We start from the raw sequence: 23,862 nt of genomic DNA, 5'->3' as shown, positions 1-23,862 counted from the left end.
AGGAAAGATAGAGACACTTAGATTATTTCTGGTAAACAACCTGGATTCCAAATTCCAATGCCACATTCCCATCTAGACACTTGTTGGAAATTATAATTTTCTCTTTTCTCTTTCTCTTAAGACCATCAGTTGCTCTTCTTTCTCTGTCTCGCTTCAGGTCCTCCTGTTTTCTCCAAGTTCTCGGTCTTATTCTGCCTGACTAATTTAGTGTAAGCAATGGCCACCAGAGTTGGACATGCCCAGTCTTAGATCCGTTGAAGAGCTCAGCACAAAGCTGGTATTTTAATTAAAATAATGGCTGGGTACAATGGAGCCATGACCATAAATTAAATGGATGGGGATTAATTTTCCTTACCCTGGGAGATTGTAACCTAGCCAAGATCTTTCTTAGTCCTGGCCTTGAAAACGCTTATCTGGAACACTGTGACAACACAATGATGACCAAAGTTCAGATGAACTGTTGCAACAGATGTATATTAAGCAAATGTTGTCTTGTTTCACCTCTGACACTAACCTCTAGCTTGCCCAGGCATGATGATATCACACAGAATCAGGCTGCCTTTGAAAAAATTCAATAACATTGACCAGTACATGGAAATAGCTTCTGATCAAGGACACAAGTAATACCCAATGAAATTGCATGTTGGTTGCAGCAGGAAGAGTGGGTGGAGGGGAGGGAGGGAAATGATGTGATTATTGTAACCAAGGAATAATGTTCTAAATTGACTAAATAAGTTAATTCAAATGGGAAAAAAAAACATTGACCTGTGTCTGATGGTCAAAATATTAGGGACTTTTGCTTATTCCCAACAATTCTGATTATTATTCTATTAACTCTATCAAGGAAGGAAGGGAATAAACATTTACTAAATTCCTACTATCTGTTAGGTGCTTTACAGATATGGTCTCATAAGTACCCTCAATGGTAAGTGCTATTTTTATATCCATTTTAGAACTGAGGAAACCGAGACAGACAAAAACCAAGACAGACTTGCCCAGGGTCACACAGCTAGTAAGTGTCTGAAGCTGAATCCGAACTGAGATTTTCCTATCTGGATGCCCAGTTCTTTGTCCATTGTCCATTTAGTTGCTTCAGCAACAAGTACTTAATTCTTATTCTTGGCTAAATTTGTTTAGTACAAGATTTTTCCTTTTCTTGAAAAGAATTATAGAACTGAAAGGCACCTCAGGGGTCAACTTGTACCAGAAAGAGAATCTTCTTTGCAGTAGCCAAGATAAGTGGTCATCAATGGTAAAGCAACATCTACTCGCTCCCTGAGATAGCCCATTCCACTTTGGACAGCTCTTATTGTTAGGGGGAGTTAAATAGCCCAGTGGATAGAACTCTGGCCCTACAATCAGTAAGACCTGAATTCAATTTCTGCCTTAGACACAAGCTGTGTGACCCTGGAGAGGTAATTTAACCTCTTTTTACCCCACTTTCCTTTTTTATAAAATGGGGATAATAATAACCATTCCCCAGGGTTGTTTGAAGTATTAAAGAGATTATACTTCTAAAGAACTTTGTAAACATTAAAGTGATATATAAATGCTAGCTATTATTATAATTGTTTCCTCTTACCCAGAGTGCAAAGCTCTCTGTCCACAATTTCTACCCATAATAAAAATGAGAATAATGGCTAGCATTTATGTAGCACTTTATAGATATGATCTTATTTTATCCTGTCAACAATCTTGGGAAGTAGATGCTATTATTATCCCCATTGTACAAATGAGGAAATTAAGGCAAAAAAAAAGGCTGAAAAACTTGTCCAGCATTGCACAGGCAGAAAGTATCTAAGATGGGGCTTTAATTCAGGTTTTCCTAACTCCAAGTCCAGTGCTCTTTCCACAGTAATTTAAGTGGACCCATTATGAAACCCCTCATTTTATAGATGAAAAATCCAAGGGCCAGAAAAATAGTTCCATTTCACATTCATCCAATGCAAGCTATTTCTTTCCATAAAACTTACTTTTATTATGATTTCCTTTAGTAGCAGGGAAGCCAGGTGGTACAGTGGATAGAGCCTGGAGTCAGAACCTGAGTTCAAATGTGGCCTTACATACGTATTATCTGTAGAGCCCTGGGAGAGTCATTTAACCATTTGCCTCAGCTTCCTCATCTGTGCAATGAGCTAGAGAAGGAAATGCCAAAAAAACCCTCCAAATGGGGTCATGAAGAGCCGTATACAACTGAAAATGACTAAATTAAAAAAAATATATAAAACAAACAACATTCAGTAGCACTGATGTCTGGAATTTAAACAAAGTAAGAATCGTTTCCCACACACTGGGATTTTCCAAGGTGACCTCATCCAGTAACACCCACAGAGTGCCATGATGAGTCCGACAAGACAAAAAGCTCTCTCAAGTATCATTAAGTTATCAAGTGATGCTTGACTTTTCTCTCTCTGGACTAGCCACGGCACAGCCTGAATCATAGCTTGGTGGATAAACAGGCATCAGCTCTGCTTCCTTTGGGGAAATTTTCCACTTGAATTGGGGGTAGAAAACCACAGATGCAAGGAAAAGAGGTGTACTCTGTGTGTGTGTATGTAAGAGCTAGTCCCACCATTGTTGTTATGCTTTGGGGTCTTTCCATTTTCTACTGGCTAGATCCACCATATAACCAACAACTTTTAATTAATATTTACCACAGTATCCACAGGATGCAATGCATTTGACCAACATTTAGGAGCACTGAGAAGATTATTGATTTAACCAAATAGCTGTTCTTTGAATTTCATTAATAGCTTCCTTTGCAAAAAATTTTTTTTCAACTTCATACTACTAGCTAACATTATATTTTGTGCCAATTACTGTGCTAATGTGCTGTACAATGATTATCTTATTTGTTCCTCATAACAGCCCTGGGAGATAGATGTAATGTTATTATTATCCCCATTTCACAGAGAAGGAAACTGAGTCATTAAATGACCACCACAGTTCCACAACTAGTAAGTATCTGAGTTGGAATTTGAACTCAGGAAGAATTTGGTGCTCAGCATCCTCTTTTTAGAGATGAGGAAATGGAGATAAACAGCAGCTAAGTAACTTGTCCAGGGTTTCACAGCTACTCCATGTCTGAGGCTTGATTAGAACTTGGATCTTTCTGACTGTAAATCCAGAATTATGCCCATTTGTAGCCAATTTCTTAATCCCTACACCACCTTTGTTGTCTGTGCTAAGATACCAGAATCACACAAAAAAAATTATTTCAATGAAAATATAAAAAGAATACAGTTATCTTCTATTATTTTATTTCTGGTCGACGCCCTCACCACAATAAACAGAAGGTATATCCTTTGTGGGGTGATGGTAGAGGGAAGGCTTATCCATTACGTGTAACCTAAGTAGGAGGGAAGGACCTCTGACTGATCCTTGCTGGTGGTTGATCTGGCCCTACCATGTGAGATGCTAGCTCTGGTCAAAGTACAGCAGCCCCTGGGATAATCTCTTCCTGCTAGGCTGCTCTGGCTATCTCATTCAAAGTGGAACATTTGTTGATTTGCCATGATCAAGAGAGCTGTAAATAGTGGTTAACTTCTTTCTGCTTGGACGTTTTTATTTTTTAATTGAACTTTTATATTTTCCCACTGTATAGATTAAAAACTAGGCTTGCAATCCAAAAACTTGGTGTAGGACAGAGTAGGACAGAGGGATAGACTTGAGGCAAATGCCAGAATAATGAAATAAATAAAATAATGAAATTCCAAATAGAATTTCTAATCATTTGGGAATGAGATAGCCTGAATCAACATTTTGATTGAAATGGATCGAGTAAAACAAAATTAGAAATGAAACAAAAATTAGACAGTTTTTGAAAAAAGGAAGGACATTTGGGATGTGACTAAGAAATCAATGGACCCTTCTAAGGGCCTAAATAAACTGCTAAAGTAGGTGGTACTTTTACATGGGTATAATCATAATTTCAGGAGAAAATAAACTGTTATTTAAAAAACAAGGCACAATTTGAAAAAAAAAAAGGTGATAATAATGGTTCCAGTTTCTCAGGGTTTTTTCAGGGATAAAATGAGATAATATGGTTTGCAAACCTTAAAACCTTAAATTTGGGGATAGCTAGGTGGCTCAGTGGATAGAGTCCTAGGTTCAAATCTGATCTCAGTTCCATTTTAGCTGTGTGACCCTGGGCAAGACACTTAACCCCAACTGCCTAGCCCTTACTGCTCTTTTGGCTTTGAATGGATACTTAGTATTGATTTGCTTTAAAAACAACAAAACCTCCTTGTACTTGTTGTTCAGTTGCTTTCACTCATATCTGACTCTCTGTGACCCCATGTGGGGTTTTCTTGGTAAAGATACTGGAATGGTTTGCCATTTCCTTGAGCTCATTTCACAGTTGAGGAAACTGAGGCAAATAAGGTTAAGTGTGTACCCATGGTCACACAGCTAGTAAGTGTCTGAGGCCAGATTTGAACTCAGGAAGGTAGGTCTTCCTGACTGCAAGTCCAGTTCTGTGCCACCCAATTACTCTAGATAAATAAATATAAATAAAGCGCTTTATAAATGCTATTATCATATTAATAACAATTTTTATTTTTTAAAGTGAAAGCAGAGACAGAACAATGTTCTATAACACCAGCTTTGTCTTTAACTTTCTGTTTGATTTTGGGAAGTCAATTAAATTCTAGTGGTCTTATTTTCTTCAATTCCTCAGAATGGGTTGGATTGGATCTCAGGATTCCTTCCAGATATAACATTCTAAAATTTAAAGCTATTTCACAGTACAGGAGAAACTTTTTTTACAGGGCTGAAGGATGGATTAGAATTTCAAAGAGCAATAAAAACATTACTCACATAGCTTTTCACAGAAGTGAATGAAGGTGCAAAAGGAATAGTTTTTACCTTCTAATAAGACTTTCACCCTTCTTTCTCCTATGTCTCTTCCATATTCTTTCTCTTTTCTCTCTTGCTCCCTACCTCTTATCCTCTTTATGGTTTTCTCTTTAATTGTTTGTAATATGTGATAATATAGTGCAGCGGAGAGAGCATTGGGTTTGTAGTCATAGGACCTGAGTTCAAATTTCAATTTTGCCTCTTGCTACCTCTAATCTGGGTGAATCACTTGATCTTCCTGAGGGTCACTTTCTTCATCTGTAAAATTCAGGACTTGGACTCAAAATTAATTTTTGAAATTTGACTTAAAAAAACTCTTCCAGCTTGAAATTTATGATCCAAAAAAGTATGTTTTCTTCTGTCTTGTTTAGTATATGAAGTATGAATAATTTTGTATATTTTCTGTTCTTAGTTCAAAAATTGAGTGAATTATAATTCTGTCGTTCTTTCCCTTCCCCTCTCCAATTATATTTTCCCTTCTTTTTTCTTTCTCCCTTTCCCTCCCTTCTTAAATCTACAGAAAAATTAAGTTTTTTAAAAAACTACTTTGAAGTCCTCAATTTTTTTGGATTCTTTTCTCATATGGGCTACTTGCCCTTAATGGAAAAATAATCTCCCAATCCTGAGATTTATCTCCAAAAGTTCACCTGAGGTTCAGGTGAACTTCACTTTGTAGATAAGGTCCAAAGGAAATACAGCTCTTCATATTAAATGCTCTTTTCCCATTGACTCTCTGTCTCTATTATACATACATATATAGATACATAAATATATATGCTCATATGTACTTATACATTTTCATATATCTGGAATATTTGACTCTGAGATATAATAAAATTACATTTAATTGCAAACATTGACAAGTTAAATGATTTTAGATTAAAGAATAGCCTTATTACAAAATATTATCCATACCATGCCCCTTCTCAATGACCATAACCAAGTAATGAGGAGTTATTTTCATGTGTTCCTCATAGAGGAAAGGCCTATGTGGCAACACAGCTGGGCAGAAGTATTGGACTAAAGCCACGTAGGTTCCAGAAAAAGTCTCCTGCATTCTGTATTAGAAAGGAGAAAAATGGCTTCTCAGTCTTGTTTCCTACCATGTTATATAAGTTAACGGCTCTTAGAATGGAATACTTTGATTTGGGTTGAGATAGAGTCAGACGCAAAAGCTTCCTAGAGATAACTCAGAATTTGCCAAGGAGTGAATGCGTGAAGACAATTTGAGTAGAATACCTCAGAGAATCCTCAGTATTCTGGAAAAGCCACACATAGCATCAGAGACTTAGAGGTGGAGAGAATCTTAGAGATCATTCATTCCAACCCTTCCTTTTTATAGATTAGATAACAGAGACTCAGAGAGATTGAAGACTTGCCCAAGAACACCCAGGTAGAAAGTGGCCAACTGGAAATTTGATCACAGGTCATTGGATTCCAAATCCAGCCCCCTTCCTTCTTTTTGAAGCCAAGTCTCTTGACCTACAGCTGGAAAGAACCTGTACATTCTTCAGTCTATCAGAGCAGTCCCGATTCATAAATTCTGCATTTGAACGTTTCTCTTTCTAGCATTCTCTTTTCACATTATAAAAAGATACCTGGGTTTACAGGGAAGGAAAAGGAGTGTGCAGAGATGGCCATATGCATTTATGGGCATGATCCAGATCCGAAATGACACCAAATGAATGTTTTGGAAAGTGAGGATTTGCTGAAGGCAGAACAGCTGTAAGCTCATCTCATTCTTCACGGAAGTTATGTGTTATATGGGTATCCCTTCTGTTGCCTCTATGACTTAAATGTTAATCTCTCCCAGAAGCTTTTATATTTCCTGTCCTGTCCTGACAGCAGGTTTGTAGACTTAAACATGCTATCTCTATTCTAATAATATCATCCAGATTTTCCTACTGGAGAGCATGACCAAATGCCACCCTTCTAGCTTTAATACCTCCAAACGGTGAACTCAGCAGCAGCAAAGTAGGGGGCTAGGGTAGGCAAGGATAAAGAAGGGAGGGCTTCTACTTACTTGCTTAAGCTGGTCCTGTGCCAGGAGAAGGCAAACATGATGGAGGAGTAGAGCCTGTCAAGAAAGGGTCCAACCCTTGCCCGCTGCCTGCTTGGCACCCTTCACACTACTGTATTCTTCTTCCCAAGAGGAGCCGAAGTACCATAAGGCAATCCAGGTCCCTTTGCCCAGTGGCTCCCAGGAGAACTCTGCTGCATTAATACCAGCTGGATGGGCTGTGGAGGGTCCAGAGGGGCCTCGGGCGCATACTCCTTACTGGGGTCTTTTCCTCTACAATCATAGAGGATACAGGAGATGAGAAAAACCAGCAGCAAGATGACATAGCTTGCTACTAGGATAATCAAATTCAAGGTAACAGGATCAATTTCCAGGTAAAACTCCATCTTCTTACCCTGCTGAGAGGGCAGAAGAATTTTCTCCCTTGCTGGGGAGAGCGATCCTGAAATGACCAGAATAGATTCATTGGCTTTGTGGTAAAAATACATTAATCCCTAGTCCTCTAGGAGGGCTGGCTGATTAAAATGGCTCACTTTAATAACTTAAGCACCTTCTTTTAATGCTGGATTTCAAAGCACAGAGACTGCCTCTCCAAGCTCACCCACTATTTGTTTCCCAATGTCCGCTCCCTTCCTCCCCAAATGCTGCTGGAATATTAAAATAAATTAGAGAGATTTAAAGAACAATGCCCAGCCAACACTTATGAAGCACTTAATATGCAGGATGAATACATAGGGAAGAGAACAAGCTTTCAAACACTGTGCTAAATGCTTTATAAATGTCACCTGAGTTGATCCTCCCAACAACCCTGCAAGGTAGGCACTGGTACTATCATTTTACAGTTGAGGAAACTGAGGCAAACAGAGACTAAATGACTTGCCCATAGTCACACAGTTAGTATATGTGTAGGAAGTCAAATTTGAACTCAGGTCTTCTTGATTTTAGCGGAGTCACTCTAGCCTCTGTATCACCTGGCTGTACTGCTCAGTGGTGGATGCTGGAGGAATGGCTACAAAGATAAATGAATGCTTTAAGTGCTTCTTCTGTCTTTCCCCCCTCCAAAGAGATTACAAGTAAACATTATGGAAAGTTAGAACTAGAAGGGTAGTTTCTGGTAGCTGAGTGGACAGTTGGGTGGCACAGTGGATAGAGTGCCAACTTTTGAATCAGGACAGCTAAGTTCATCTGGCTTCAGAGACTTACTAGCTGTTTGATCCCGGGCAAGTCACTTTAATCCTATTTGCCTCGATTTTCTCATCTATAAAATGAGCTGTAGAAGGAAATGGCAAACCATTCTAGTATCTTTGCCAAGAAAACCCTAACTGAACTCAGAAAGAGTCAGACACAACTGAAAATGACTGAACAACAATGACAAACAAAAGCTGAGTGGAGGACGAATTCAAGCAAGGAAAGACTTGAAGCAGAGAAGTCAGTTAGGAGATAAGGAGAGGTGATGAAGGCCTGTGGGAGAAGAGAGAAGGGGACATATGTTAAAGATATTGTGTAGATAGAAGTGATAAGATTTGGTAACTGAATGGATATGTAGGCTGAGAGATAATGGAGTGTGGAAGATGACACCAAGAATGTGTATGTGGATGACTGGAAGGGTGGTGGCTCTCAACAGAAATGGGCAAGTTCAGAAGGAGGGATGCGTTAAGGCAAAGATAATGTCATGAGAGCTATACCCTAGTTGACAATACTGCTTATGAAACCTCTTCGTTTTCTCTGAAAAGGAACACATTGGGGCAGGGCTCTTATTCATTGTTTACTGCCCTAGCACCTGCTAAAGCCACCAGGTAGTCTGGGGACAGGAAGTGGGTATGCTGTGGGTAAGGTTAATGGGGTTTCCAGTGGAATTTGCACAGTTGCTGCCAGCTAACAAAAGAGTGGATCAGGAGATGGATGGGGCAAGAGTCAAAGACAGCAGTTACTAGGGAGGTAGGAGTGAAGTATCAGTGATGAAGCTGGTAGTGGTGAACTCATGGGTCATGAAACACATTCACATTTAGGCAGATTCTGTTTTGTTCAGTTTACATGGAGGGACTGATGCAAAACAAGTGGTTTCTCCTTCTCTTTCCTCTTTCTCTGCCTCCTCCTCCTTCCCCCTTTGTATTCTCCTCTTCTCTCCCCTTCTTCTCTCTGCCACCTCCTTTTCCTTCCTTTGCCTTTTCTTTCTGAAGAGAGGTATGCTTATTTCACAATCCCCATTTCTTAAGAGTTTTTTCTTTTGGCTGTTGTTTAAACTAGTTTATCTAAGATTATTAAAAATGTGGTTAAACATTGCATGACTTATCTATGTGTTTCACTGTTTAAATGTGGCAATATGTGGTGAGATGAGGGGGGAGAAAGAGGAGAGGGAGGGAGGGAGGGAGAGAGAGAGAAGGGAGAGATAGAAGGTAGAAAAATAGAGAGAAGGAGGGAGGAAGGGAGGAAGGAAGAGGGAGAAGGAAAGAGGAAACTAGGGAGGGAGGGGAGAGAGAGACAGAGAGACACAGAGAGAGGGACAGGGACAGAGAGAGATGTTATTACTGTATTACTTTCTTTCTTAGCATAATAGGGACTCACAGAAGTATAGAGGAGACTTTATTGATTCATATTTTTATAGCTTCCTAAAAACAGAAGAATAAGTGTATTCAGACTGTTCTCTAAATAAATAAGTTTAATCGCTCTTGTTGGGGGTGGGGGATGCTGTGACTGGTATCGGAGGGAGCACCATTGACCACTTCCTGTTTTCAGCACTTTTTTAATCTGAAGCTTATTATTTGAAATGAAAACTGAGCCATGTCCAATGGGTCACTGAAAGAGGAGTGTGGAGAAAGTAGTAAATTTAAACAAGTCCCTTCCTCACTAGTCTAATACCTTCAACCACCCACCACTGCTAGAAGTATTAGGAAAAGACTTCAGTGGAGTTGTGTTACATTACTTCTGATACTGAGTCTTGTGCTCTTTTTATATGCCACATGTCTAGTGCAGAACCTTAACTAAGGTATGAAGGCTGAGTCTTTGCCCCCAGATGCCAAATTTAGAGGGCATTGAAAGCCTGTAGATGCCTTCAAAAATACAGAAACAACAGAACTTATCACCTATCATATTATTGTATTATATACTATATTCCATTATATCTATAATATCATATTATATTATGCATTTTAAATAGAACCTTTATCAATGCAAAGATAACTTTTTATTCTATTATAATCAGCTTTAAGAATTTTTTGTCTTTATTTTTTATTATATAATTTATGTTATGTATAATAGATGGTTATTTATTTGTAATGTCTAAGCATTCTTTTGTTATTTTAAAACAAGGTTGTAATGAACATATTTTCTTGCTGGGGCAAAGGGCCCGGAACACACCCCAAGCATCTTTTTAAGTGGAGGACAACTGAAGTAGGGAAGATCCTGGGTAACCTGAAAGCAGCTGCTTTGGAGCCTGTTGGAGGAGGGCAAACACAGGGGTTATGGTACTCCTGGGTTTAGAATGCATCTCATTTGAGATGAACCTGTCAGAAAAAGGAAGGAAGTTAGTTATCTGAGGGTTTCTTTTTCTAACTAACTTTTCCTCTTAACTAGATGCTGGAAGTCAGGAAGTCCTAGGGATAAATCCATCCGGAGTAGATGCTGGCAGTGGGACCCTGGGCAAAATCACTTAGCCTACCAGTGTTCTGAGCATCTCTCAAAGACTGTAAGTTGCTGAGCATCAGCTGGTCTTATTGTAGAAAACTCCACTTCAAGAACTTCCCATATAAAAGAAACCACAGGTCTATTGTCAACACTAACAAATAGATGATAAATTCTGTTGTTTCGGTGTCTTTAAATGAGTCTAAGAGCTTTCAGTGCTTTCTTAATTTGGTACCTGGGCACAAAGTCTCAGCCTTCAGACCTTAGTTAAAGCTCTGCATTAGATGTGGCATATAAAAAGAGTGCAAGACTCAATATCAGAAGATCTGGGTTTGAGTTGTGGTCTTGCCATGTATCTATATGGCTTTGGGTAAGTTGTTTCATCCTTTTGAGCCCCACTTCCCTCACCCCCCAAAAACGAGAGGGTTAGATTTTAAGTTCTTTGAGGCAGGGCCTGTTTTGTTCCTCTTCTTGGAGTCTGAGAGTTTAGCACACTGCCTAGGACATTGTTATTGTTGTCTTTTAGTCATTTCTGATTCTTGGGGTTTTACTGGCAAAAAATACTGGGGTGCTTTGCCATTTCCTTGTTTTTTTAAAAACAAAACTCTTACCTTCAGTCTCAGAACTGATACTAAATATTGGTTCCAAGGCAAAAGAGTTGTAATAGCTAGGCAATTGGGGTTAAACAATTTACCCAGGGCCACTTAAGTAAGAAGTATTTAAGGTCAAATTTGCATGTAGAACCTCCCATCTCCAGGTTTGGTTCTCTCTTTACTGGGTCACTTAGCTGTCCTTGTCATTTCCTTCTCCAGCTCATTTAACAGATAAGGAAACTGAGGAGTGAAGGGACTTGTCATACAGCTGGAAAATATCTGGGGCTAGATCTGAATCCAGATCTTCTTGATTACAGTCCCAGGGCTCTATCCACCATGCCACCTAATTGCATGGCCCATAGTAGCTGCTTAAGAAATATTAATTGATTGATTGGACTAGAAAACCCTTAAGATTGCTCCCAACCTCTGACATTCTGTGATTTGATGGCTTATCTTATTTTGTCTGAATTAATGTCTTTGGTGAGCTGCATCCCAGGAGACTTCTGACATGGAGATAGGAATCTGGAAGGTGCGCTCCAAATGATGTACAGTACAAACTGTTCCAAGTATCAGTGTCGGGGCTTATTACATTTCATTTCATTCTGTTCTGGGAAGGAAAGGCCCTGTAGGTTTTATTAACAGATGTGCCATTTGATTAGTTGGACACATACTGATAGGATATGTTGGACTATGGGGTGAATTTCATTATGACAGGCAACAAATAGTGGAAAATTATGAAGAGTATCAAGCTTTGGCTGATCTCAGGCAAACCTTGAACCAACAAAATTTCAGCAAGAGTGGGTATTTTAGACAGTTCTTAAGAATTCCTCATAATGGACAACTACTATTTAACTTTAAAGTGTTTCAAGCCATTGAACATTTTATTTCTAGAATTACGTGTAATAAAATAAGAAAAACAAACTGAAATATAAAAACACGTTGCTTTCTCCAATAAACTACTAACAAGGACTCAATATGAACTTAAATTTTCTTTCTGCCTGTTCATTTAGAGAACATAAGATATCCCAACCATCATATATTTATTTGGAGCTTAGTAAGGTCCTCATATTTATAAAAATTAAATCAAAGCTTCAAATTTTTTGTTGTTTAAAATATTCTTTCCTGATATCTTAGAATCAATAATAAGTATCAGTTCCAAGGCAGAAGAGTGGCAAGGGCTAGACATTTGGGGTTAAGTGACTTGCCTAGGGTCACATAGTTAGGAAGTATCTAGATTTTAGGCTAGATTTTAACCCAGGACCTCCTGTCTCCAGGCCTGGCTTTCCGTCCTACTAGTTCTAAATCTAGGATTCCATGATACTATGGAGCAACTAGATGGTTCAATGGATAGAATGCTAGATCTGGAACCAGGAAAATTTTTTTTTTTGTGAATTAAAATTTGGCCTCAGACATGCATTAGTTGTGAGATCCTGGGCCAGTCCCTTAATTTTGTTTGCCTAGGTTTTCTTATCTGTAAAATGAGCAGGAGAAGGAAATGGCAAATGTATTTGCCAAGAAAACCCCAAAAGAGTAAAAAGTGACTGAAATTGATACGGTGAAGAAAAGTGCATGGATTTGCTCATAGGAATATTCGGGGAAATACCAGATGAAAAAGGCCATATAAAAGATCCTTTATTTACCCTGATATTTCCTTCTATTGAACTATCCCTGAATTCTCCCCTCTGTGAACATCCATCAGGCCTATTTTGTTCCCAGATGCTTTCCTCTTGCGCCATCTCGTGGTCAAAACGGAAAGTGCTTAAAGAGAAACTGATCACAAGAAGATACTGATGATGGTGCTGGTGTTGGTGATGTGGAATGATGGAGAGATATGCTGAGGATAATGAGGGTTCCTGAAATAGTGAGGAGTTAAAAGGGGAATGCAGTTGTTCAGGTCATTTATAATTGTGTCAAGAGATAAAATAAATCTTCTTATGGACAAGATGGAAGAGATGATGGAAATTCAGGTAAGTGGATTTGTAACTGTGTGAGGAGGCAATAGCCAAAGCACATTGATTAATAATAATGATGATCAAATCTCACCTTCTCCAGGAAGCCTTTCCTGACCCCACTGAATTTAAGTGCATTTCCTCTGGTGACTATTTCCAGTTTATCTTGTATAGAACTTGTTTTAACACAGTTGTTTGCTGTTGTCTCCCTTTTTGGACTGTGAGCTCTGTGAGAGCAGGGACTGTTTTTTGCTTTTTTTTTTTTAATTTTGGTATCGTCACCACTTAGCATAGTGTCTAGCACATATTAGACATCCAGTATGTATTTATTAATTGATTTGTGAAGATGAGAAGCATCGTGGTATGCATAGTGGGTAAAGAGCTGCTGTCGAATGTTCAAGTCCTGCCTTTTGACGCATATTGGCTGTGAGACCTTCAACAAATCCCTTACTTCTTTAATGTTTTTTTTAAACCCTTACCTTCCATCTTGGCGTCAATGCTGTGTATTGGCTTCAAGGCAGAAGAGTGGTAAGGGCTAGGCAATGGGGGTCAAGTGACTTGCCCAGGGTCACACAGCTGGGAAGTGTCTGAGGCCAGATTTGAACCTAGGACCTTTTTCCAGTGAATCTTGTTTTCTCATAAACATGGCCAAAATATTTAAAGTTTAAGCTTTAGTATTTGACCTTCAAGTGAATAATCTGAATTAATATCTTTAAGTATTAACTGCTTTGCTTTCCAAGAAATTCTCAAAAGTCTCCTGCGGCACCAAAATTCAGAAGTTTAGATTCTGCTGCTTGGATCTATATCTAAACTGTCTAGATGGCATCAACTTGGAGTATTACAAGACTCAGCATTTGGCTCTGTTCATTTCAACATTTTTATAAGTTATTTTATTGAAAAGATAGATAATTTATCAAAATTGAAAATGGCACACATTTAAGAAGAATAGCTAATGCATTGGACAAATACATGTGAAATTTAAAATGCTTTTGACAGCATGAAATACAGGCTCTAACCTTAAACACAGACATTTTATAGGAATAAATATTAAATCCTACACTAAGGATCTAAAGAAATCAACTCAACAAGTAAGTAGAGGACAGGGGAGCCATGGTTCAGCAATAGGTCAGTCATGTGAAAATATTTAAGGGTTTTAATGGACTACAAGTTCACATGAGGCAATGTTATGGTATGGCTGCCAAAAATGCTAATGCAATCTGAGGTTGCATTAATGGAAAGATGATGTGTGGAACCAGAAAGGCAGAGTGCCAAAGTATTAGTTAAGCTACATTTGGAGTATTGCGTTCAGTTCTGGAGGCAACATTTTAAGAGGGAAGTTGATAACATGGAGTGTGACCAGGCTAGTGAGAAGAATAAAAACTGTAATATGAAGAACTATCGCAGGAATTGGGGTTGTTTGGCCTGGAAAAGCAAAACTTAGGGGAGGGGCATGATAATTCAAATATTCAAAAGGCTACATTATGGAAAAGACAGATTTTTTTGGGGGGCTATATAGCATAAGTGCCGAGACTTTAAACCCATGGATAGAAATAATGGGAAAGCAGATTTTTTAATTTAATTTAATTTAATTTTTAAAGTTTTTGCTCTCTGGAGTTTAGGAGTGTTAAGAAATGTAGGTGAACCAAAAATGAAATATATCAGTGAGGGAAAGCAGAATTTAGATCAATATAAGGAAAGTTTTTGCATGATCATAGTTACCAACCAACAGATGCTGGACCCTGAGTTCCCCAATATATTAGACATAATATTCAAGCAGAGACTGACGGGCTATTTGTCACAGATGTCTCCTTAAGAGATAAAGTTAGCCCTCTGATAGTCCTGTGTAAGCTATTAACTCTAGACCACAGCCATTGTACTTTTTCATCCTACCAACCCTTGCACGTACCAGAAGAGACCTGATTCTCCAAGCCAATCAAGAATGGAGATACCTGGGGGCAGCTGGGTGGCTCAGTGGATTGAGAGTCAGGCCTAGAGATGGGAGGTCCTAGGTTCAAATTTGACCTCAGATACTTCCCAGCTGTGTGACCCTGGGCAAGTCACTTGACCCCCATTGCCTAGCCCTTACTACTCTTCTGTCTTGGAGCCAATATACAGTATTGACTCTAAGACAGAAGGTAAGAGTTTAAAAAAAAATGGAGATATCCTCTTCTCCAAGGGCTCTGCTTAATTATAGAATACACCAATCTTTCCTGATCCCTGAACTACCCATCTGTATATTCTCTCCCTATCTCTCACCCATTTCTGTGTTGGAATGTCCAGTGTATCTGCAAGAAGTCAGCTCTGGAATGAATCACCATCCCCAGTCTTCTCCACCCTTGAACATTGTATTCTACCATATATCTGCATCAAACTGTGACTCCTCCCTACGAACAGGGAGGACAGGCACTTGGGAGTCTGGAGCCAGTTGGTACCATTCCAGTGAATTTTCCTTGAGCAAAGGATCGGGTGGGGTATGCATTCCTTTGGGTGTCTGTTTAATTTCAGTTAAGCCAACCTTTCCCAGAGCAGATTCAGTGGAATCCCAGTGATCAATGTAATGAAATTACAAATTTCAGGAGAAAACCTGAATGTGTCTTGACATTTCCCTTTGGGTTATTTTGTCATGTTGATTCTTCTGAAATCAAAGTATTTCACGATTAACCATCCCTGGGAAATATGGGTGTTAAAAGTTGGAGTCTTAAAGAATACTTTAATACTTTGATACTTAATAGCATTATAGTGCCTTAGATTTGATGCAGCCTGATCCATATTTCCTCCTCATTGCTAGACCATCTGCTATGTTCGTTAGAGCTTCATTTTCCTTCGGTCAGTCTACAGGTGATGCTTTTATTGCTCTGGATTTCACCAAGGGGAGTGTGCACTGTAATTAACACAGTGAACAAGGGCATTCGTCTAACGCCAGTGGAGAAGCCTTTTATTTGGACCCATAGAGGACTTTTTCCATGACATCAGTAATAAGCTTCGGTAAATAGGTGCCTTTTTTTTAATTTTACATATAGCTCATGTAATGTCAGCACCCAGTAGATTATTGAAAAAAGATACGTTTATAACTTAATGGAGCATAATATCATTCTGAAAGGGACCTCAGCTCCTTTATTTTACCGGAAACAACTTCAAACAACTAATAATCAGTGGCCTTACTATGGGGAGACACAGGACAGCCAAGCAAAACTTTATAGTTTAAAGAATAAGCTTGTCAAACTGAGAAAACTGAAGGGGAGGCACATGGGGATGAAATAACCTGTGCAGACTGACAAAGATAGTGGAGAAGAAAATAGGATATTTATCTAGGTCCCTTGTCTTTGCTAGCTCCCATCAGGGCATCTGTTCATATAATCTGTAATTTTTAGTTTACGTGGAAAATATACCCTGGCCTTTGATCTTCCTCTCTTTTCTTTCTGTTGTCTCTTGGTGATTTTATATCCCATTCCAGATTGACCTTAAGCTCTTCTCCTGAGTAGTTTTTGCTTCCTAAATAGCTTTCTCTTGGGCAAAAGCACAAACTTTTCTCCTATTCCTAAGGTTACCACTATATTCCGGAGGACACCGGTTAGTACATGGCTGTTTTGTTCTCGATTCTGATGTGCTTTGATTCTATATTGACAAATCAAATTTGTTTCCCTTACTGGCATTGTTGACAAACCTCCACCTCTGGGGTGTCTGTCCTGAAGCTGAACCCCCAATGGAGACTGGCTGGCTCTCTTTGTAGAAAGACCTTCCTTCTAACGCCTCATTTAGTGCATGAAAGACTGTGATGTTACAATCCCAAAGTGGTGACTCTACCATCATGATATCATCCCTGGGAAAAATCTTTCTTACTGAAGTCTTTATACAGATCTTTTTCATTTTGTGATAGGGGGCACAGTTAGGGGGTGTTTAATTTGTTGGCCCCTTTCCAGTTTACTCTTTAAATTCTCTGGGGATGATTTGGCTCAGCTGGTTCTCTTGATAACCATTTAAAAAACATTTTTCAAAGGATTTGAATAAACTATACTGCCTCAAAATAAAAATGACTTGATTTTGAAAGCACAAGGCAATTTAGAACCAAATACAAATGTAAACAACAATTATGACAATGGGAATGGAAATAAACTCAAAATGAAGCTAAATGCAATTTAATGATAAGGCTTGAACTTCTTTTTGGAGGAGAGATGAGAACACTATCTCTCAGAAGTTGTGGGAAATTACAGGTATGGAATATTACCGCAATATCGGATTTGGTTGATGTATTGGTCATTTTTGCTGAACCGCCTCCCTCATTTTCTTTTTTTATTCTTTGTTGTGAGAGATGGTTCACCAAATAGAGGAGATGATATAAAAACAAAAGAGATCAATGAAAATTAAAAAAGAAAATCGTGGTGTGGTTCCACCTGCAGTGTGGATGTGCTAGGATGGATGTTCTTGGTATCTGCTAGTCTGAGTTCATGCAAAGTTAGGTGGCTCAGTGGCTAGAGCACTGGGTCTAAAGTCAAGAAGACTCATTTTCCTGAGTTCAAATCTAGCCTCTGACACTTACGTCTGGGTGACCCAGGTAAGTTACTCTTTTTGCCTCAGTTCTTCATATTTTAAATGAAAATGGAAAATTCCTCTAATATCTTTGCCATGAAAACCCCAGATTGTGCCACAAAGAGTTGGACATGACTCGAATGACTCAAGAACAAAAATAAAGTTTGAGTTTATAACTCATATAATGCTAGTGATCTCAAAGACCATAATAGACCATAGAATTGAGGACTCTGACAATCATGAGAGTTGAAGCCTGATCCATTCTAGCATGGTTTGTCTGAGTAGTATATACAAGCTGTGTTTATTTTTTTCTGCCCTATTTTCCTGTCCCAAGACACTGACGCTGGACAAAATCCATGTACACTGCCATGAGAGGAATATCTTTTTTTTTTTTAATTTAAGTTAATTTATTTAGTCAATTTAGAACATTATTCCTTAGTAACAAGAATTATATTATTTCCCTCCCTCCCCTACCCCCACCCTTCTTGCAGCTGATGTGCAATTTCATTAGGTATTACTTGTATCCTTGATCAGAACCTATTTCCATGTTGTTGTTTACACTAGGATGTTCATTTAGAGTCTCCATCCCCAGCCATGTCCCCTCGACCCATGTAATCAAGCAGTTGTTTTTCTCCTGTGTTTCTACCTCCACAGTTTTTCCTCTGAATGTGGATAGTGTTCTTTCTTATAGATCCCTCCGGGTTGTTCAGGATCACTGCATTGCCACTAATGGAGAAGTCCATTACATTCAATTGTTCCACAGTGTATCAGTCTCTGTGTACAATGTTTTCCTGGTTCTGCTCCTCTTGCTCTGCATCACTTCCTAGAGGTCCTTCCAGTTCCTATGGAATTCCTCCACTTCATTGTTCCTTTGAGCACAATAGTATTCCATCAGAGAGGAATATCTTTCTAGAAATATTCTAAATTCATTCTATTTCATCTCTCAAAATCCTTCAGTGGCTCCTATTTACTTACAAAATAAAGTTTTAAACGCCTTAACTCCCATTGGAAGGTCTCCATAATCTTCCTTCCTAATCTCCCCCCCCTTTCCTTCTACATAGATCTTACACTCCAGTCAAACTAAAATTATATATATATATATATACACACACACATACACCCTTTACCTTCTGCCTTAGAATAGATACTAAGTATTTGTTCCCAGGAAGAAAAGAAAAGTGGTAAAGGCTGGGCAACGGGGGTTAAGTGACTTGACCAGGGTCACACAGCTAGGAAGTGTCTGAGGCCAGATCTGAACTCAGAAGTTCCCATCTCTAACCTGGATCTCTATCTACTGAGCTACCCAGCTGCCCTTCATCCATATAGCTGACTTACTACCCACCTATTTACATTTTGCCCATCATTCAAATTTTGCTTAAATCCTATTTCCTCTATAAAGCCTTATTTTAGCTTTTCAGCTTGAAGTATCCTTTCTCCTTTTTTGAATTCATAGTAATTATTGTCTCTATGTGCAGACACACAAACACACACAGAGAGTTAAATAATTTAATCATGTGCAGCCTTGCAACATTTTTTTCTCAGTTATCTTGAATTATTTTCTCAATCATCAATTATTATTTAAATTTTATCACACATGTGGGTTTTATTCTTCAAGTGTAATGCAAGAACTATAAACTTTTAGAGGGACTTTACAAGTTATCTAGTCTACTCACTCCACCCTTCCTATCATTTTACAAATTAGGAAACTGAGGTCAAACAAATTTGCTCAGGTTAACACAGTTATTTAAAGTTAGAGAGAGGATTTGAACCCAGGACCTGTGATTCTAGAGACAGGACTCTTTCCACTGTATCATAGAGTTAGTTTCTTGAGAGGTAGGGGCATACTTTGGTTTTCTATTTCTTTGGTCTTAAGAGTATCTAATGTAATTCTTTGAATGTAGTAGGTAGTCTATAAATGTCATCATTTAATTTTTTTAAATCCTTGCACTACTATGCATTGGTTCTAAGACTTAAGAGCAGCAAGGGCTAGGCAATGGGTGTTAAGCGGCTTTCTCAGGGTGACACAACTCTGAGGTCAGATTTGAACTTCATTTAATTTTAAGACAGAAGAATAGAAAAAAAGGAGGGAGAAAAATGAGAAAAGGGAATAATAAAGGACTAGAGGCTTAGTAAGGGACCAGAGGTGGCACTGACTTACCTTTGGTGAAATATGCATTCTTAGAATGTTGGACCTTGCAATGATTTTGGGGTTACTCCATCCCTGGGCCCCCACCTTTTTCCACAAGAGAAAAGGGAGGCCCAGAGGGAGAAACTGACTTAGTTTATAGTAGAACTAGGATTAAAACACAGGTCTCTTGACTCCTAGGTTACTATTCTGAGATGCAAGGCCAGAAGGAAGGAGAAGATTTGGAAGCATTTCCTTTTATATATTTGCAAACATCTAGGGGTTTGGCATAGCTTGGAGGTAATTGAGGAAAGAAGCATCTAGATGACTGAATTAATTGCATCCTTTTAGAGTGACTGGCAGACACAGTACCAGACCTTGTCAGGAAGACTCCCTTTTCTGAGTTCAAATCTGGCCTTAAGTGCTTACTAGCTACGTGACCCTAGACAAGTTACTTAACTCTGTATGTCTCAGTTTCCTCATCAGTAAAATGAAATGGAGGGGGGCAGCTGGGTAGCTCAGTGGATTGAGAGTCAGGCCTAGAGATGGGAAGTCCTATGTTCAAATCTGGCCTCAGACACTTCCCAGCTGTGTGACCCTGGGCAAGTCACTTAACCCCCATTGCCTAGCCCTTACCTCTCTTCTGCTTTGGAACCAGTACACTGTATTGACTCCAAAATGGAAGGTAGAGTTTTAAAAAAAATGAGATGGAGAAGGAAATAGCAAACCACTCCACTATATTTGTCAAGAACTCCAAAGAGGGTCCTGAAGATTCATACGTGACTGAAAATTACTGAAAAACAGAATGACTGGAAATTTCAGCTATTTTTTTCTGAACCCTGTCTCCCTGGTCAGGAGTTTATGGCATTTTATAGTTATTTTGCTATGATTGGGACTGAGTATTCTTGGATCATTAAGCTCAGGGCTTCCGAATTTAGAAGATCCTTTAGTCAGAAAAGGGCTCTCCTTAATATTTTGGGTAAGCCTTGTTTTCTCCAACTGAAGTCAGTTGCAGTTTGATTCCCTGCCAGGAGAGGGCAATGGAAGACCACATCCCTATGGCAAGCCTAAACCCAACAGTTGGTTTTTTTCCTTCCTTGCTTAGGAGAGGAAATGCGCGTGAGGATAAGGATGGCTCTCTCTTCTCTCTCCCCTCTCTCTTCTTTCCCTCCTTCTCCCATCATTTTCTATGTCTTTATATCAACAAAATAATATCTTTAGTATTCGTGAAAGAGACGATGTTTTCCAGCATGGCCACTTTCTTTTAAGAGATTTCAAGGGCTATTTTCTTCTTCATTATCCAAATAATGGAATTACTCTTGGCAAGGTAGAGACTCCTGACTCTTGAACACCCAGTGAATCTTGGAGCATTCTCTCCTTTCACCCCCCTCTTCCCATTGTCCCCCCAGCACCCAGGCCATCATTCTGTGTGTGTTCAGTGTAGTGAACTTATCTCAGCATCAGCTTGTGGAAAATGACGTTTAGGAAGGTAAATTTACTTCCTGCCTCGTACATCATAGAACGAATCCCCCCCAATGAATGAATGGATAGAAAAGCATTTATTAAGTGCTAAGCACTAGGGATAAAATATAGAAAGGCAACTCAGTCTCTGCTCTGAAGAAGCTCACGTATTAACAGGGAGACATCACAAAGTAAGACAAATGAGTTTTGGATCATTTGCTACTCTTGAACTAGCCATGCCTCTGCTCCACTCTATTAGCATAGTCAAAAGTTGATTATATGTAACTATAACTTTGTTCCTAGGTGATAAATACCTTAAGAATTCTTTCAATTTGTCTAGAAGGGAGCATAGTAGACAGAAAAGTAAATGGAGTAAGATGTCCTGAGTTCAAATCCTAGGCAAGCCACCTAGTATCCCTGGTTTTTTCATTTGGAAAATGAGCAGAGAGGCCAAATGACCTCTAATGTCCATTGCAATTCCAAATCTATGATTTTAAAGTAATCATCAAACTCCTGAATCTATAATGATTCTGGAATATTTTAGCAAATCCCTGTGCTGTGCCATGCCCATGGACTGGACATGATTTTTTGATCATGTTTCTTATTAATTAAAAAAAATATATCACCACCAACAAAATGATTATAATCTTACAATGTTTATTATATAAGAAGTTGAAGCAAAAAAGGATGAGATAAACATGAAAACATATTATTTTATTCTAGAACTAGAAGGGAGTTGATTAACTGAGCAAGGGAGCAACTTATTCAAACTGACCCTTTAGGAAAATCACTTTGGTAGGTGAGGGAGCATAGACTGGAATGAGAGACTTGAAGCAGGGAGACCAATTAGGAGGCAATTCCAGGAGAGAGGTGACGAGGACTTGAACTAGGGTAATGTCTCTGCGAATAGGAAGAAGGCTAAAGATTTCAGAGAACTGGAGATATAACTGATAAGATATGGCCACTGATTGGACAGGTCCGTGTGGGGTGAGGGGTTGAGGGATGGATGGCACGAATTATAGAAACCTTGGCACTTTTGACAGCAATAGGAAAGTTTGGAAGAGAGAGATGGGTTTCAGAGGGAAAGATGATATAATGATACTTAACCACAATTTAATCACAATCCAGCCATGTTTTCTCATCTTATCTGTGTTACTCAAAATGAAAATGGAGAAAGCAAGATTTTTAGTGATCACTACCTCAGGGGTCAAGAATACTCTCTGAGAAAGAACGCTATCCAAGTCCAGAGGAACAACTGCTTGATTACATGGGTGGATGGTGATATGACTGGGGATGAAGGCTCTAAATGATCACCCTGGTGCAATTATCAATAATAGGGAAATAGGTCTTGATCAATGACATAAGTAAAATCCAGGGGAATTGTGTCTCAGTTATGGGGGGGAAAGGAGGGAAAGTACATGAATCATGTGACCATGGAAAAATATTATAAATTAATTAATTAAATAAAACATTTAATTAAAAAAAGAATACTCTCTTAAAGGCACTGGTTACAATCACAAAGTTGGCTGGGTATGGGGGGTAGGTACATAATTTCCCTAGGGGCTCCTGGGCAGATGCTGTGGGTAGCTGTTTAGGTTATCCCTGTTCTGAAGGACCAACAGAGTGCAGAAGTTAGGGAGGGGATATGAACTTTTAAAAATTTTATTTAATTAATTTAGAATATTTTTTCATGGTTACAAGATTCATGTTCTTTTCCTCCTCTCCCCCAACACCCCTCCTGTAGCTGATGCCCAATTCCACTTTTTTAAAAACCCTTACCTTCCATCTTAGAATTAATACTCTGTACTGGTTCCAAGGCAGAAGAATGGTAAGGGCTAGGCAATGGGGGCTAAGTGACTTGCCCAGGGTCACACAGCTGGGAAGTATCTGAGGTCAGATTTGAACCTAGGACTTCCCATCTCTAGGCCTGGCTCTCAATCTACTGAGCTACCCAATTGCCCCTGACATTCAGTCTTAAAGAAAATAAAAGGATGATCAGAGGGTAGGGACTGGTATAGGGTGGACATCTAATGAGTAATGCCTGAAACAAATTTCTCCTTTTGGTCTTCCATAAAAAGACGGGTCAGAACAGGTCACTTGGCATGGAGACAGGGCTTGACCATACACTAGCTAGAGAATTGGGAGTCAAAACAGGAGAAAGGACAGTTTCAGCTACTAGGCACCAGAAAGAAGAGGATCAGACAGAAGACTTGAGATCAAGATGATCTCCAACATGTCATTCAGTCAGGGGTTCAATAGGGGATGAAACTAACTTTAGGTTAAAGATCCTGAAAAGTGAAGGAGACCAATTGAGGCTTGAATCCAAAGTAGACCCAGAGACTAAAAGAGAAACCAAGGATTAGGGAAGAGGTTAGAGCTTCATGCCAGCTACCTCATCCATATTGGCAGTGGTAGCAATAATGGTATCCAATCTCAAGAGAGTTCAGGATAAAATTATGCCTATATAATCCATGTAGAAGTGCCAGAGAGGCTGACCAGAACATAAAATCTCAGTCTAAGAGATGAGTCTGATGATGAGTAAACAGAAGAAGACATCAAGCATAGTGAAGAAAATTCATGGTAAGAGGAGAACAAGAGACAAAAAGAAGAGAATCATTCCATATATGAGGACAACCGGGGGAAAAAGTGACCTGGCCACGACTATAAGAGTGCCTAATAAGAGTTAAAGAGGTGAAATTAAAAGGAAAA

At 39.0% G+C, this 23,862-nt stretch overlaps 1 protein-coding gene across 1 annotated transcript; it reads right to left on the bottom strand.

The window, feature by feature from the left end:
* Nucleotides 1-6,981: 6,981 nt before the first annotated feature.
* On the bottom strand, nucleotides 6,982-7,263 carry SMIM36 (small integral membrane protein 36). The gene has a single exon (XM_056814825.1). The coding sequence runs from the start codon at nucleotides 7,261-7,263 to the stop codon at nucleotides 6,982-6,984; it is 282 nt and encodes a 93-aa protein (XP_056670803.1).
* Nucleotides 7,264-23,862: the final 16,599 nt, after the last annotated feature.

Source organism: Monodelphis domestica, chromosome 2 (genome assembly GCF_027887165.1).
Source record: "Monodelphis domestica isolate mMonDom1 chromosome 2, mMonDom1.pri, whole genome shotgun sequence".
Taxonomy (NCBI): Eukaryota; Metazoa; Chordata; class Mammalia; order Didelphimorphia; family Didelphidae; genus Monodelphis; species Monodelphis domestica.
Note: the sequence above shows the minus strand (reverse complement) of the source record. Positions and strands in the feature narration are given on the sequence as shown.